General features: G+C 50.7%; 1 protein-coding gene across 2 annotated transcripts; it reads left to right on the top strand.

Annotated features, from left to right (window-relative positions):
- The first annotated feature begins 271 nt into the window (after positions 1–271).
- Positions 272–15,442, top strand: UHMK1 (U2AF homology motif kinase 1). 2 transcript variants are annotated; one of them, XM_038144606.1, is made up of 8 exons: positions 277–1,049; positions 2,045–2,337; positions 4,942–5,133; positions 5,916–6,010; positions 7,139–7,215; positions 10,518–10,616; positions 11,423–11,511; positions 11,957–15,442. In XM_038144606.1, the coding sequence occupies exons 1-8, from the start codon at positions 758–760 to the stop codon at positions 12,101–12,103; spliced, it is 1,284 nt and encodes a 427-aa protein (XP_038000534.1). In that variant the 5' UTR covers positions 277–757; the 3' UTR covers positions 12,104–15,442. The 2 variants fall into 2 exon arrangements, with proteins under 2 accessions (XP_038000535.1, XP_038000534.1); XM_038144607.1 differs by lacking the exon at positions 10,518–10,616 and having other exon boundaries at positions 272–1,049.
- Positions 15,443–16,306: the final 864 nt, after the last annotated feature.

The following is a 16,306-nucleotide window of genomic DNA, read 5'->3' as shown; positions in this document are numbered from 1 at the left end:
TCATCAATCACTGTGATCCCAAGGGAACCTTCCCCTTGAGGGTTGTCACTCACAGCCGGTCCAGTCCCTCTATTTATGTTGTCAGGGTGCGTGTGTGTGGTTTGGGACAAGAGATGCAGATTGCACAATAAATTTTTTTTTTTTTTTTTTTACCCACTGATGTGTGGCATTCCCTTGATGGGAGAGGACACCCTGCACGACCCTGGCACCATCCTGGTGGAGAGCCGGGGAGCCAGGGAGCAGAGGGGAGTTTGGTGGTGTCCAGACTGAGGTGCAGAACGTGGCTGCCCCGCTGTGCTTGGCACCTCCGGGTGGTGGCTGGGTCCGGGCACAGGGGACCGGATCCCGGGGGTGCCGCGGTGATGCGAGCCCGCCGGTGCCCGGGCTGAGGGGACACAACTCCGACCTATGGAGGGGGGATGAGCCCGGGCTGAGGGGACCGGGTCTCGGGAGTACTGGGGAGACGGGACCCCGACGGAAGCCCTGGCTGGTGTCTGGGCTGAGGGCGTGCGATCCCCGGGAGCGCTGAGGGCGCTGCAGTCCGCCCGTACCGGGGCAGAGGGCAGCGGCCCCGGGGCACCGAGGGGCCCGCTCGCTCCCGGGCCGAGGGCCCCGCCTCGCCGAGGGCGGTGCCGCCGCCGTGCCGCCCCGTTTCCGCTGTCATGGCGGCCGGAGCGCGGCGGCGGCAGGGGCCGGTGCCGGTGCCGGGGCAGCGGCGGCGCCGCGGCGGGACGGCGATGTGAGGCGGGACGGCGCCATGTCGGGGTGCGCGTGGGGCGCGGCGCCGCCGCTGCTGGAGGCGCTGGGCCGGCTGTGGGAGGTGCAGGCGCCGCTGGGCAGCGGCTCCTCGGCCTCGGTGTACCGGGTGCGCTGCTGCGGGGACCCCCGGGCCCCGCCCGGCGCCGTCAAGGAGTTCGTGCCGCCCCCGGGGCCGCGGCCCGGGCCCGCTCGCCGCCCCGGCGCCCGCCCGCCCGCCGCCGACTGCGCCGAGTACGGGTTCCGCAAGGAGCGCGCCGCCCTCGAGCAGCTCCGCGGGCACCGCAACATCGGTAACGGCACCCCCGCACCCCTGCCCCCGCCCCCCGATCCCCAAACACCCCTGCTCGGGCACCCCCCGTCCCTAAAGCACCCCCCGGGGCAGTCTCCCCCTGCCAAACCGGGGCCTCCAGACCGCCCTTGCAGCCAGGGTAGGGAACTCCCAAATGCTTTGGGAATACTGGCAGCCTCGTCCCCAGACGCATCGCCAGGCCCCTGTGTGTGCCCCTCGGACTGGCAGATTTGAGTCCCCTCGCCTGGACGCCCCACAGCAGCTTCCCTGCAGTGGGTGCTCCTGGGTACCCCACCCCTTCCCTGGGTGGGGGCTCTGCAGGTGACATCCCCAGGGTGGGCAGGAGAGATGGGCAGAGTGGGTCCCTGCAGGCAGGGCACCCTGGAGTCCTCCTTTGGGCAGGATGCCAGAGCCGCAGCAAGGACTGGATTTCCTGCGGGCTTGGGATGGTGTGATCCCACTGTGCTACAGTTCCAGGGCTGCCTTCCTGGGTGGGAATGAGCCTTGGAAGGGAGGAAGCCTGTGCGTCAGAGTTGATTGCTGGAAGTGCCAAAGTTCACCCACTGCTGATATTTTTTGTCGGCGTGAAATGCTTTTTAATGCCATAGTGTGCCTGGACACCCAGACAGCACATGGGTTCCCACTCTGCAAAGTTTGTGTGTCACGGGGTGAGACTGACCGGTCTCTAAAGAGTGGCACTGTGTCCAGTTTGCCCACTGGGATGTGCTTATCCATGTCCCAGAGACTGTCCTTCTGAGCAGGAGCGCTCAGCCCTGTCACTTAAACAGAGCCTGGCTTAGACCAGCCTGTCCTCTGAAGCCCGTAGGGGTGAAATGGCTGCTTTTCCCTTGCTTTTTCCTCCCTGCTTCTCCATCTCTCCGAACATCACCCGTTACGAAACATCCAAGCTGCCTGCCCCAGCTTTTGTGGTGTGGAGCAGTGGAAGGTGCTGGCCGCGTGCTCGTTAGCGATGCCTGTCCCTGTGTCTCGTTGCAGTGACACTCTATGGCGTGTTCACCAACCACTACTCTGCCAATGGCCCGTCTCGCTGTCTGCTCCTGGAGCTGCTGGACATCAGCGTGTCCGAGCTGCTGCTGCACTCCAGCAACCAGGGCTGCTCCATGTGGATGATCCAGCACTGCGCCCGAGATGTCCTGGAAGCCCTGGCTTTCCTGCACCACAAAGGCTACGTGCACGCAGACCTCAAGCCACGCAACATCCTGTGGAGCGCAGAGGAGGAGTGCTTTAAGCTCATTGACTTTGGACTTAGCTTCAAAGAGGGGAATCAGGTTTGGAATGTGCTACTCTTGAGGCAAGATGGCTCTGTGTTGAGTTGTGTGGCTCTGTGATGTTTTCCAAGTGACCTGATCAGAGTAGGAGCTGAGCTGGTGCTGAGGGTTAAGTGGAAAGGCTGAAATTATGTCTGCCCCAGACACTGAAGCTGTGTTCCCATTCTGCTTGCATGTCTCTGGTTTCTGTTGGTGTCTTAGCCTTTGTGCTACAAATTCCAATATTAATGATGCACTGAGAAAAGTGGTGTCTCAGCTTCCTGGAAAGTTTGCTAGTTTTTATGTGGTCAGACAAGTGGGAGCACCCAGAAACGTAGAATTCCCTTTTATCATCCATTACCATGTGTTGCAGTAATCCAGGCTTTGCCATCAGCCTCCCCAGCCAAGTGTGTTATCTCTGGCAGTGTCCTTGTGCTTGCCTTTACTTTCACCCTATCTTGAGCAGCCTCCCTTCCTCCGGAAGTGTGGATGTTTCTTTCCCACACGGATCAAAAGTCCATGGTCTGGTCCTGGGAGAGCAGTGTCTCTTGTACTCTTTGTCCCATTTGCTGGTCTCCTGCTCAGTCTTCTTGCTGTCACTTTTGTTTTGGTGATACTGAGTTGTTTGTCCTTGCCCATTTGACTCTCTTCCATGGCTTCTGATGGAAGCAGAGAGCCTCAGGAGGTTCAGCTGTTGGCCTGATAGATCTTCCTTTCACTCCTCCCTCTCTCAGTAGCGGCCTGTGAGGAGTCTCAGTAAAGCCTTTACATCAGGTAACCTTGTAGCACACTTGCCTTTAATCACTGGGTGATAGATGGCAATTTTTTCTGTGCCTTCCTACAGTGTCCTGGTTTGTCCCTATTCCATGCACTTTAGCAGTTTTAAATTTATATACTTTTTTCCTGGTTTACCTGGTATTGACAGCGCAGCCCACTGATTGTGAATATCAGAGGGTTGTGTGGGTGACCTATCTCTGAATTCTTTGGTACGGGAGTTGTTTTTAATGTTTGGACTTCTTAACTCCCCCGTGTTGTCTTCAGTTCTCCCACATTCTTGGCTGAGTTTCTGGTGGTAATCTGTTGCTGTCTATCAGCAAAATACACACTCCCGGTGTCCTGTGTCCAATGCAGGTATTTTTATTTAATTCAGGTCTGTGTTTTGCTGCTTGCTGTGTGAGTTGCCTCATAGTAGTTGATGGGGTGTTTTATTTGCTTCCATGGTTTCTTCTAATCTGCTTTCTTTGGGCTGAGTTTCCTTTGCCCTTTCTCAAAAACACTGGTTATATGGGTGAACCTTCTGGCCTTGCTTTGAATGTGCACCAGGTACCAGTGTCTCGTCTCCACCCCTGCCTTGGGCCACAGCCTGCATGCATAATTTCCTTATCCTTACACAAAATTTCCTGCCATTGCTGTTTAACGGGGGGAATGGTTGTACACAGAGCAAGGTCTCAACCACGTACAGCTCTCAAAATGCTTTAGGTGGTAGCAGTGAAATTCCCTCTCTCTCTTTTTGCTGGTGCCATTGATGACAGTGTTTTCTCTATCTCTAAGCATTGTTTGGGGGCCTGCCAAGTTGCTGTTGCCATGCTGGAGGCTCTGCTCCCTACTGATAGGAGGAGGGACACGGATGAGCAGTTTGTGTATCATTTTTAAGTTCATAAACCACTTTTGAGCTCTGTTGCTGGAAGATGTCTTCTGTAAACTTTATTTTCAGTCAGAGAACCACATAGTCTTGCTCTGAATATATTCTCATGGTCAGAATTCCTAATCCTATGCCTCATCCAGGAGGAAGTAGGCTTGCATATTCTTCTGTCATTCCTTGTGTTGCATCGGTGTGTCTGAAATGAGCCCCCACATGTTAAAAAGACCCAGCGTGCAGTTTGTCTTTGGACACTTAAAAGACTTGGCTGGACAAAGCCCCAGCTGACTGACCAGGTATTGCCTGAAAGCAGGAGACTGGACTGGAGCCTTCAGAGCAGCCCCTCCAGGCAGTACCTTTGTGATTCTGTAATTCCCTAATTCCTTTGGAGCAGGCAGCGTGTGGGCATTTCCTCTCACCGTGCCAGCCACGGCAGCTGGGCAGCTGCTGACTGTGCAGCACTTGAGGCTTCAGGGGGAGATGGAAGAGGTGCATGGGAGGTGCCATTGATGATTTCCTTGCCTGAGCATTTCAGCTGCTTGCTTTCAGCGCTTGAACAATGGCAGCAGCTCCCGATGCTCACCGCTCAGACAGGGCTGTCTGTGCTCTCAGGCAGCCAATGTTGGAGCATTGTGGGTGTTCAACCCTTATTCCAAAATTTCTAGCATCATCTGCATGTCGGAGGGGTTAAAGGGCCAGTCCACAGGGACATCCAGCCCCTTCCTCCCAGCAGTGCTTTGTTTCAGAGGTCAGATGTTAGTGCTGTTTTGCTGGGAGATGTTTTTCTTCCAGACAGTCCTGGTTTTCCCTCAGCACAGCAGTATAGGGAGCTGAACTGTCTGCCTTGCACAAGTGGCTCTACAATGCTTTCTGTCAATTTAGCAATAGTGTTTTGGAGACCCCTTTGGAAGGATATCAGATTTAAGGATAGAGTGGAGAACTGAGTGTGGAAAATCAACTTTTTTCCTGTGTTTTGTGTCCTGTAGGATGTGAAATATATTCAAACAGACGGGTATCGGGCTCCAGAGGCAGAACTGCAGAACTGCCTGGCGCAGGCAGGGCTCCAGAGTGAGACAGAGTGTACCTCTGCTGTGGATCTGTGGAGTCTGGGAATCGTTTTACTGGAAATGTTCTCAGGAATGAAACTGAAACATACAGTCCAATCTCAGGAATGGAAGGTGAGACAGTTCTTGCTTGCACCAAATGAATCCTTCTGCTTCTTGTTCATAATCTGGATTTGTGAGGTAACACCTGGCAACTAGGTAGTGTTTCCAGGATGTTTATCTAATCCTATTGTCTTGAGAATTAAGATTCCTAAGCCTTAAAGACCCTCCTGCCCTGTGGGACTGGCTTGTCTGAATGCTACCTGTGTTCAGGTCACTGAAATAGGAGTGTTCCGTTCCAGGAGTCTCTGTTTGGAGCCTGTGTCATGCCTAGATTTGGTAGGCAAGCTGTGCTGGCTGCAGTTGTGGCATAGGAGGAAGAACAAAAATCAATGTCTGATGACTGTCACCTAGTTCAGCAGCACAATGGCAGAGGAATTATTTGCTGGGTTTAGTTTAATGTTAGCTGTAATTTGGGGATCTTCTTGTAAGTCTGTATCCTTAGAAAACAAGAGGAAAGCTCTGTATTGTGAGCCTGGAACCTGACTGTGCTCTGTTCTGTGTGAAATAACTTTTTGTGCTCCTCTTCCCAGAAGGAGTATCCTTTCAGCATCAGAATCTCCACGGCAACAGAAAAGTGTCTTGCATGTGGAAATTTCCAGCTTTTGCTGGCAAATGGGAAAAAGTTGATTTGGTGTGAGCCTGCTAGTTTAACATGTGAGGCTTGGGCATTGGAGATCTCTCACAAAACCCCAGAGAAGCACAGCCCTGCCTCCACTCTGGAAAACGATGGGATATTGCAAGCTTTGCACAGGCTGGTTTTTACCTCCCTAATCACTGTTTCTTTTTCTTTCCAGACAAACAGTTCTGCCATCATTGATCGCATATTTGCCAGTGAGGGGGTGGTTAATTCAGCCATTCCAGCTTATCACCTCAGAGACCTTATCAAAAGGTACCATAGCAGATTTGGTAACTGTTGCTTAAATATGTGCTCTGCAAAGTCAAGCCTTGCTCTTAGCAACTTAGAGCCCACAGCTAACACTCTTTTTCTTTTTTTCTTTTCCTTTTCCTTTTTCTCTTTTCCTTTTTCTCTTTTCCTTTTTCTCTTTTCCTTTTTCTCTTTTCCTTTTTCTCTTTTCCTTTTTCTCTTTTCCTTTTTCTCTTTTCCTTTTCCTTTTCCTTTTCCTTTTTCTCTTTTTCTTTTTCTTTTTCCTTTTCCTTCTTTTTCCTTTTCTTTTTCTTTTTTTCCTTTTCTTTTTCCTTTTTCTCTCCCCCCCTCTGCTGGTAACAAGTGCAAGCATTAGCAGAGATGTTTCAGTTCCTCTGATTTTGGCAGAATTTGGAGTAAGCACATAGAGAGTGTCAGTCGTGATGTTGGTCATTTGCTGTTTGAGTGCTTTGCACTTGCAGCCGAGAGTTTGTATTTGGAGAAAACTGCAGCCATTGCTGCTCTTGGGGATTGTTATCATAAAAATGAGGGAGGGGGCAGAAAGTGCTGCTCTCCGCTGCTGCCAAGATTCAAAGGCACTTTTGCAACTCTCCTGAGGAGTCTGCCAAGGGGGTTGTTTTCACTGTCTTGAGACTGTGCTCTGAGGCTGTAGAGGGAAGAAGACACAACTTGGCACAAATAGCATTGGGAGCCCCTGGTAAAGCCAAGTTAGGGATATTCTCAGGCAAGCTCTGGGTTATCAGCTGCTTTGAATCCCCTTTGTGAAAAGATGTGGGAGCACCTTGCAGTGTGGTCACTGTCATGAGACTGCACGTATGCCTGAGATGTGGGATGAATGGCCTGAGGATGTGGAGCTGGAACACGCTGTGCTCCTTGTAGACTTGGAAGTGAGCAGTTTTCAGTGTTTGGTGCTGAGAGACATCAAGAAGGAAAGCCTGCTACCTAAAACGCTTTCAGGGGATCCTTCTGGTGTGCTTCAGCTGCAAATTGCAAGATGTGCTTCCCACTCTTCTCCTTGTCCCATAAGCACCCTGAAGGTAGGGTGTTCCTCTACGCTAGCTTCCAGCCAGAGTGGAATGTGTCAGTGCAGGAATGTCACATGCATGAACATAAAGGTGTCTTCTCTTACAGCATGCTTCATTGTGACCAAGGAAAACGAGCCTCTGCTGAGAAGGCTTTATGCAGCCCATTCTTCAGCATTCCCTTTGGTAAGCTGTGGCTATGGCCTCTGCTCAGGACCCTCTCAGCATGTGCTGGAAGCAGCACAGAGGGCAATTAACTGTTGTTTCTTGGTCTGGCCTCCTCGCTGCTCCTCTGTGGCACTTGCCAGCTCTCCATGGCGCCGCAGGAGGGAGGTCAGAGTGATTTCTGTGCTCTCAGTGCTGCCTTACTCCTACAGCCCCACAGGCTGTCACTTTTTCCTAGCTGGGCTCTGATTAAACTCTGTCCCCAAGAGTATATTGGCAGCAGCATTCATCAGGGCACAGAAATAACCAGGATATTCACCTAACATTCTGACATTGAGGTGCATTTGAAGAGTGCAGTGTTTCTTATGGTGAGTGGATGGGTTTTCTTACACCAACTGTTTCCCAGTTCAGAAATCACCAGGAATGTGAGCCCCTTGGGCATGGGCTGATGGTGGCATCTGCTGCTGCCTCTGCTCAGGTGGTTTGTGGTGGCAGCCTGTTTCTGTAGTGACTGGCCTGCAGTAACCTGTGCGGCAGATCATGGACAGATGTCACTGTCACTTTCATCTAATGCTGTCCCTTTGATTTAATAAAATAGTGATGTTTCCTCAAGACCTCCCCATGTGTGTTGCAGGCAGTCAGCAAAGGCGGGCTGCAGCCTCCCTGTTCAGGCTTGTGTCCTTCCCTATTTTCTGTTCCAGATGCAACTGAGTAGCATTCTGCAGAGTTTGTGTGCTTTCAAGAGCACCAGTGAGGAGCTGTGCATCCAGGTTTTCTGAAGCATAAATTAATGCTTCAGGCTGAGCTAGCATTTCCCCTTGAATCTTAGCCCTGCTTTTCTTAAGCTCCTTGCAGCCGAGATTATTAAGTATTGCCTCTTATAGATACTGATATTTCTGTATGTCAGGCAAAGGTAACAAACTCATTCCTGTTTCCCAGCTTCACGTGTGTCTCAGAAGCTGGAGCTGTTCTAATCAAAGCTGCCTTCCATGGCTGGACCTCGCAGCCAGTACTGCTTTAGAGCAGAGGGAACTGTGTATTGGCAGTGCTTTCTGAGCTGCTTTTACACACACAGACCTCTGACTGTACCCAGGAAGGTGCTGCTGTGGTTAGTGCTTGGAGTTCACATAACAGCTTCCATTTTGCTTAGTTCTCTTTGCTGCTTCTTTTCTTTGACAGACTTGCACATATGCTTGTCTGCACAAAGAAGCATTTACTGCTGCTTTCCCAGCAAGTCAGAAAATGACCTGTCATTGCCTTTCACTTGGACACAGCTTTTCTGTTTAGAGCAAAGACAGCTGAGAAAAGCTTTCCTTGTTATATACAGCTAAGTCTTGACTTTCCAGTTCATCAAGTTCTTTCCTGTGTTGTCAGTTTGGTTGGTGTCACCTGTCACTTGCAGAGGAGCTGGGCAGAAAGCACCTCCTAGGGCAGAGGGGGATTGCCAGAAATGTATTTGTCACTTGGTACAAGAAGACCAGGTGTCCCAGTCCTAGGGGCTGGTTTGTCTCCCTCTCTGGAAAAAGACATATGAAATGAAGGACAGATTTACTTTAGTGACTGTGTTTTCTCCCAGGTAGCAAGTGACAGGGCAAGAAGAAACAGCCTCAGGTTACCCTGGAGGTGGTTTAGATTGGTTGTTAGGAAAAATTTCTTCAGCGAAAGGGTTGTCAAACATTGGAACAGGCTGCCCAGAGGAGTGGTGGAGTCACTACGCTCATTAAAAGATGTGGAGATGTGGCACATCTGGGGACATTGTTTAGTGGTGGGCTTGGCCATGCCAGGTTGGAGTTCATAATGATTCTGCAAATAAAAACAGTAGCATATAAGACCACGGTGACACTTAAATGTTCTTTTGGTTTTCAGTTCATCTGATGTGTCTTGGTTGCAAACAGTTCTATGGAAGAATAGTCCTAGGGGTGCACTAGGAGCTGGAATGTACCTGGTTATCTGAAGACAGCAGCTTTCTTCAAAGGGCTGCCCCTGAGAGCTCTCTGGGCATCATCTGTGCTGATAAGGCCTTTCACACTCTCAGCTTTTCCTAAGGGCTCTTCCATGACAGGCAGGAGATTCACAGCTTCTCTGCTTGCCTTGCATCTCTTCTTGCTCTATGAGATCAACATCTGACTGTGCCTGGCAGAGATGTCAGCTCCCTCACAGGCATTGTGTGCTTAGCTGGGAAAAGTATTTCCTAGAAAAAACAGCTCACTTTGCAGGCATGTTCAGGAGACTCAGACTGGAGAAATGAAGCCGTTTTCCTTTTCTCTCCCCTCTCACTGTAAAGTGGCAGAGCTGTGAGGTCCTGCTATTATGTTCAGCTGCTGTAGCTGCCAAAACAAATAAACACATCAACACTCTCCAAGTACTGCAAGTTGGGTGCCCAGATCTTAAATTCATTAATGGCCAGTCAGTAGTGTACAGGAAGATGAAATCAAGCTTTTTTTTTTCCTGCAGAAGTGACACTGTCCCTGTGGCTTGGGTTTCTAGAGGGCTGATTATCCTCAGAATGTGACTCTCATAGCTTGTCATTAGCCTTTTCTCCTTGGCTGTTGCCTTCTCCCACAGTGGCATCTGTGCTGCCCTGCTCCAGGCCATCCTGGAGCTGCTTGTTTTCTAGAGCCAAGTGCCCCATGTCCAGCACACAAAGGGTTTTATTGCTGCTCCTGTGAAGTCCTTCAGGGATCACTGCTCACGCACCTTGTGGCCCTGCCTGTTCTACAGCACTGCATTGCTTAAGTAGCTTAAGTATGGTGGTCTTCAAAACAGTGGACTGCAGTTGGATTTTGAGGGGAGGAGGGTTTATATGGTGTTCAGGGAAGAACTAAAAGATATTCTAAGGAGATCTGAGGCCTGTGCCTTAGTACAGCTGAAGAATTTGAATTAGGGAAGCTGGCCAGTTCTGTTTTCAGCTTGTCTGGGAGCAGTGACAGGAGAGGCAGTTGCAGAGTATTCCTTTGATCTTCTCCATATATATATATGGGGTAGTTAGTTCAGCTAGCATGGTTCTTGAGGTCACATCAGTTTCTGAGACTGGGCTAAGTAGACACAATTCTAGCTTTAATTTGAAAAGCAATTTCAGCTGCTAGCATCAGAATAATTGCAGAGTGCACTGAACCCTTTGGAAGAGTCTCTCAGTGCACAGGTAAAGATAAAATGGAAATGGGGAATTCAGACTATAAATGCAGTTAATAGTCGAGAGAAGCAAAACTGTACTGCAGAGAGCAGCAAGTGCTTGAGTATCACAATGCATATTGAGTCAGCTTCCTGTTTGCTCGCCCCTTTGACAGTGACTTTGTTTCTTTAATTCTGTGGGTGTCAAACAGCTCCCCATATTGAAGACTTGGTGATGCTCCCCACACCTGTGCTGAGGCTGCTAAATGTTCTAAGTGATGCTTCTCTGCAGTGTGAAGAAGAATATGAAGGTTGGTGCAATTCCCACATAGCAATGTTGTCTTACAGACTTTGTTTTCTGTGGCTCTGGGGATGTAAGAGCAAGCAGGTGACCAGGCACAAGAACAGCAAACAGAGCTGCCCAGCTGAGCTTTGGTTGCAAGGGGTCAACTGCACCAACAGTGAATAGACTGAGATTGAGAGAGAAAGCAGACCTTGTAGGGAATTCTTGAATAATCCCAGATTAAAAAAAAAAAATTTCTTCTTTGGTTGGATGCCCACCAAATTCACAATGTGTTTGTGGCTCTGAACTTCTGCTGGGTATGTACAGGACTCGGAAGCCCAATAGCACAGATCCTTAAAAATTTGCTAATGAACTTAGCCACGATCTCAGCAGAGAGCTAAAATTTCTCGCTGGAGTTCCTAAAGCGTGGTGGATGGCAGGCGTGGTGGTGGGCTTTGCGTTTCTGCGTGCTCTCGATCCATGTGAGCGGCACAAACAAGAGCGCTCCGGGGACACGACTTGAAAGGCCGAGTTCTGCTCGCACAAAGAAGGGATTGTGCCAGCTCCTTCAGTTCCCCTCCTCCAAGTGCCACAGCAGGCACTCCTAAATCCCCAGGGTGTTAGCTACTGGAACCTGCTGCTGGAGGTTCGCTGCCTGCGGGTCTCTGTTCCTGAGCCTCAGTTCAGACACTTCCATCTCATTGCGTGCCCATCAGCCTCTGCTGTGTCACCTGTTGCTTGTTTATTTTAAATTGAGAGAAAAGGAATATTTGTTGTCCAGGTGTTCTTGATGTGTTCGTCTAGTGAAAGACAACGAGCTCTTTCCTTTCCCAGATATCCTGGAAGACATAAGGGAGGAGTGTCAGAAATACGGACCAGTGGTTTCCTTGCTTATTCCAAAGGAGAATCCTGGTAAAGGCCAAGTAAGTGAATGGGGGCAAGAAGCTGTGTGTTCCTCTATACACTCCATGTGCTGCAGGGCTGCTGCTCAGTGCCTGGAAATCTCCTGGCTGATGGCAGTGCTAAAAATAGATGGCTGTTTTGAAGGACAGCACAGGTTCCTTCCTGGTTATGTAAGGTTACCTAACCTGGGAGGTGCTCAATCAGCTTTAGCATGAATGGAAGGAATGAAGAGGAGAAGCCAAGGGCTGGGAGAGGAATCGTTGAGGGTACAGACCACAGCATACTTTCTCCCACCTTACTAAATGTTTAGAGATTCAACGATTCAACTCTTAGCTCCAGTGCTCTCTGCTCAACCAAGGATGGAGGGGGAAAATTTGTTTAGGAATGGTTTCCCCCATTGCAGAGGTGGGAGGGGGCAAGTGGCACGATGCACTGGAAGTCCTATTTCTCCTCTCTCTCTTTCAGGTCTTTGTTGAATATGCAAATGCTGGTGATTCCAAAGCTGCCCAAAAAATGCTGACTGGAAAGATTTTTGACGGCAAGTTTGTTGTGGCTACGTTTTACCCACTGAGTGCCTATAAGAGAGGATATCTGTACCAAAACTTGCTGTAGGCAGTAGCAACAATCAGGAGAGCTGTCTTGCTCCTCTTCCTCACGTGTTTTACAGTTGAATGTGCAAAAAAGCTTCCTAGCCCTGCTTCGAGTCATCTGTGAAGGAGAGGTGCGAAGGACTTGAATGGGCTTTGAAACTTTACTGCTGCTTTGTGATGTGCTGAGGAGGCCGGGAGGCTTTCAGCGGTGCTTGTGTGTGTGCTGTGCTTGCTCATTTACAGGGGGTGTGGCTCTGCTTGGGGGGCACCCTGGGGGCAGGAGTGGGGACCGGGGGAGCCTGGGAGGCCCAGCAGATCCTGGCAGGGGCAGTGATTTGAAGTGAGACCAAAGTCTTGGCCTTAGCTCTGGGCTTGGTTCCGGGGGGAGGATTTCTTGGTTAAGCTTTCCTATAACCAAATCCTCTTCTCCGGTGTTGGAGGAGGAGGGAGGCTTGCCTGCTTTTTGTTGATACTGTTATAAATAAAGAAGCAGAAACACCATCCTCTCTAAACCAGACCAGGAGGACTTTTGAGTCTTCCCCTCACACGGAGCAGAGAGAGGCAATGAAACTGGATCTGCTGAGCCTGCGGGGTTGCCCTGTCCTCGTGACCTGAGCAGAGCCATGCAGCTGATGCTGGGCTGGGCAGTGACGTGTGGATGATGCTGCCTGTGGGGAGCTGAGCTTGCTTGTATACCTGGGGTGGGCTGGGACTGATGGTGGAGACCTGGTCAGAGCAGTGCCAGCCTCAGTCCCAACACAACCTGTAAGCACTTTGTAGCCTGAGTAGATGTGAAAACCCTGCCGTGTGGATTCATCTTTCTAGCACATACCCTGTGCTGGCACTGATGCTCCCTAGCTCTGATGCCAAATCATCTGTGATATGTAAGCGTCTTTCGGTGATATTTTTGGAAAGGAGTGCTACAGCACGCAGTATTCTTTGTGTCACAGCAGGACTCCTGCCTTGGGAGTCTTATAAGAACAAATAATTGTCCGTTGTAGGTCCCATGCTTGGCTTTTCTGTGTTGTGCGTTTTGGTTTTGCATTAACCCATTAAGACGTGTAGATTAGAAGCACTGACACTTTTGGTCCTTCAAAGGTTACAAAAAGGGCTTGAGGCAATCTGAGATCCTGTAGGGAAAGGGCTTAATCAGTCATCAGACTGGACTGGCCAGGAGAAGGTCTTTCACAGTGTCAGGGACAACAGCCACATGCCTTTGGGGAAGACACTGTGGTGAGCAGCATCACTTCCCCCCAGAGCATGCTCTGCCCCCGTGGCTTCTGTCAGCTGCTGCCATGGGGCAGGCAGAGGCTGTTTGCCAGGGATTTCCAAACCCATGCACCCGGCAGAGCCTCTCCCTCCAGGTTGGGCACTCTGCTCCTGATGGGCACAGTATAAAACAGCCCTGTTTAGAGAGTCACCCGTGTATTCTGGCTTGTGGTCTTAGTCCTAGTTTTAGTGAGGAGGAAAGCCCTCCTGAATTCTTTTCTTCAGAAGAAATACTTGGGGACAGCTGCCTGAACCATCCCTGACCTTCCCTGGAATAATGCCTGAATTACCTTGCAGTTTACTGTTTGCATCTTGCTGATGCTGGATTTGATCCTACACTTAAAAAGTTCCTCTTGATTTTTTTGCCCTGTGCGTGGTGTGTCAGGAGATCCAATGTCTGTGGCATTTCATGAGTCTGAGTTGCTCTCTGTGCTGGTGTATAGTGCTGTCTACTGTGGCCCTTACCAAACTCCCTCAGAAAAGGACCAATCTCTGAATTCTTCTGTTGCCTTTGGGTTGGTAGGCTTGCCAGGGAAAAGAAAAAAATAATAAAATCCCACAATGAGTTTTAAGGTGTGATTTGCTGATCAGATTTTTCTGGGAATGATGCTGCTTTGGTGTACGTAGCTGTTCAGCAGCCTTTGCATAGGTGGGGTGTGTGATTCATTGCTTTTAACTTAACTGTCCTTTGAGTGAAGCACCTTTTAGTGTCTGGGAGGAATTGAATGGTAGCTGGGTGAGGGTTTTTCCTGTGTGGAGAGCAGTGTTTAAAGTATGGTTGGGTCTTGGCCGACCTCCTCAGCTCTGCACTATTGCTGTCCCTGCGGGTTGAGCCAGGGCTCAAAGCGCTTTGGTCCAGACACGCACGTGTTGAATGCCACCATGTCAGCAGCACTGCACTGGCAGGAGCAGACCCCAGAGCTCCTGCTCTGCGGAGTGCCAGCCCAGGTGGGGCCACAGGGAGCTCCCCTGGGTGCAGCGTGTGAGGTCTGTCACCTACAGCCATACTGGGACGGGGAGATGCTGGGATGCGGGTATGGAACTTAAATGTGTTCAAAGTTGTCACATCACTTGTCTAGGACCCTGAGATGCTCTGTCGTCTTTCAAGCATGACTTTTTCAGTCGGAATTCTTTCAATTAGAGATAGAGCTGTGCCAGGATTGATGTCCAGGGAGGAGCTACAGCCTATTCCTGCAGCATGGCAGCTCTTCCACCAGAGTTTGGCTGGAGTTTTGTTCAGCTTCTTTAACAGGGGCTAAACAAATCCTCATGATGCAAACTCCTGCTACCAGACATTTTTCTTCAGATGTTCATTGACCAGGCTTGAACACTGAGCTGGGTAAAAAAAACCAAAGCTGCTTTTCTTTACACTCCTCCTGGCAAGAGTTGATCTCTGTCCCGTCACTGGATCCACCCTTCTGCAGGCTGTGGGGTACAGGGAGGTTTAGAAGCACTGTATTGTTACTCCTCACGCTCTGCCTTCAAAGACTTTTTCTGTCAAGATGAAGCTCACTCTGGTGTCTCAGTGGCCTGCTGGTGTCTTGGCATAAGTTTTAGCCCTGCTAAAACCTTTGAGTTCCTTAACTCTAGATTGTATCTGAAGTGTGCATGGTGGTTCAGTCCAAGGTGCCTGTTGTGGTGTGTCTGGGATGGGCCTGGCTTTCCTCATCTCCAGATTACTGCTTGCTTGAGGCGCCCAAGTGTTGAGGCTTTCCACTCAGATGCTCGCTGGGTTTCCTGGTCTGTGCTGCTCCCTGCCAATAACCCTCGGTGTAGCGCCGACCTACATATCCTACCCTGGTTGTAGGGTAACTGGTGTTTAAATCACTGGCCAAAGCACAAGTCAGCTCCAATCTTAGCTGTATTCCTAATTTTATTCTCACTGGTCTTCAGCCTCGTAACAGCATAGCCTGAGCACCTGCTGTAGCCAGGTTCTTTCCAGGGGGTTCAGTACACTTCCTGCTGCTGTGCCGGATCCTGTGACCACGTGCCTCCCTTCGGGTTAGATGTCAATTGTTGTATCCCGTCACGCACCATTGCTGAGCAGATGTGTGCCTGGTACAGGTGATCAATAAACGATGCTTCAGTACGAGGTGGCTGTCCAGCGTGCCCTTCTTGTGGGACACTGAAATGTTTTGTAGCTGGGCAAGTTCTCTGTCAGCGAGCACCAGGGCCTCGGTGTGGGGGCACAGGACTGTGACCCAGCCACGGCAGCGTTGGTATTTGTGCTTGGAGACCACGGCTGTCAGAACTCCCTCCAGTTCCAGTGAGGGGTGGTCCCAGCTTGGAGGCGGGGAACTGTGGGATGGAGGGGGCTTGTTAGCATTATTGTTAGGCTTTAACGAAGCAAGTTCATCTAAGGAGGGGAATTTCACCGCAGCTGTTGGCTCAGCAGCAGGACATCTTCCCCTTTCTTCTGTGGCTGACAGGGGATATGCAAAGGATCACCTGCAAAGTACTATCGAGTTCCCCCTCCCTGCGAGGATTTCCACGGAGCCTGGACGTGCTGTCTCCACTCTGCTTCCCCACTCCACTCCATCTTAGCATGTGTCTGTATGGGAAATCAGCCTGGAATACGTTTCAATTCATGCCAAATGCATTCCATCCAGGGAGCAGTAACTGTGATTTACCCTGTAATTTCCATACCGTCATAACTCCTGTTAAGACACTAATAAAAATCTTCCCATGTCTCTAATTGTACTCCCAGTCAGCTGTCCGCAGCGTCCCGGGGCACTCTTCCTGCCGGGCCGAGCCCACCGTGTCCCCTGCCGGGCACTCGGGGCTCGGCTTCCTGCGGCAGCACCGCTCACCCACGCCCCACAGGGGCACGTCCCACCCTGGCGCTGGCCCGAGGCTTCCCGGAATGCTGATGTCCGTAGGCGAGCCGCCTGGCAAGGCAGAAGGTTCCCGGGAGCGCCGCGGCTTGCACAACGCCCGGGGCCCGCGTGGGCCGAGG

This window comes from Motacilla alba, chromosome 8 (genome assembly GCF_015832195.1).
Source record: "Motacilla alba alba isolate MOTALB_02 chromosome 8, Motacilla_alba_V1.0_pri, whole genome shotgun sequence".
In the NCBI taxonomy this organism is placed as follows: Eukaryota; Metazoa; Chordata; class Aves; order Passeriformes; family Motacillidae; genus Motacilla; species Motacilla alba.
Note: the sequence above shows the minus strand (reverse complement) of the source record. Positions and strands in the feature narration are given on the sequence as shown.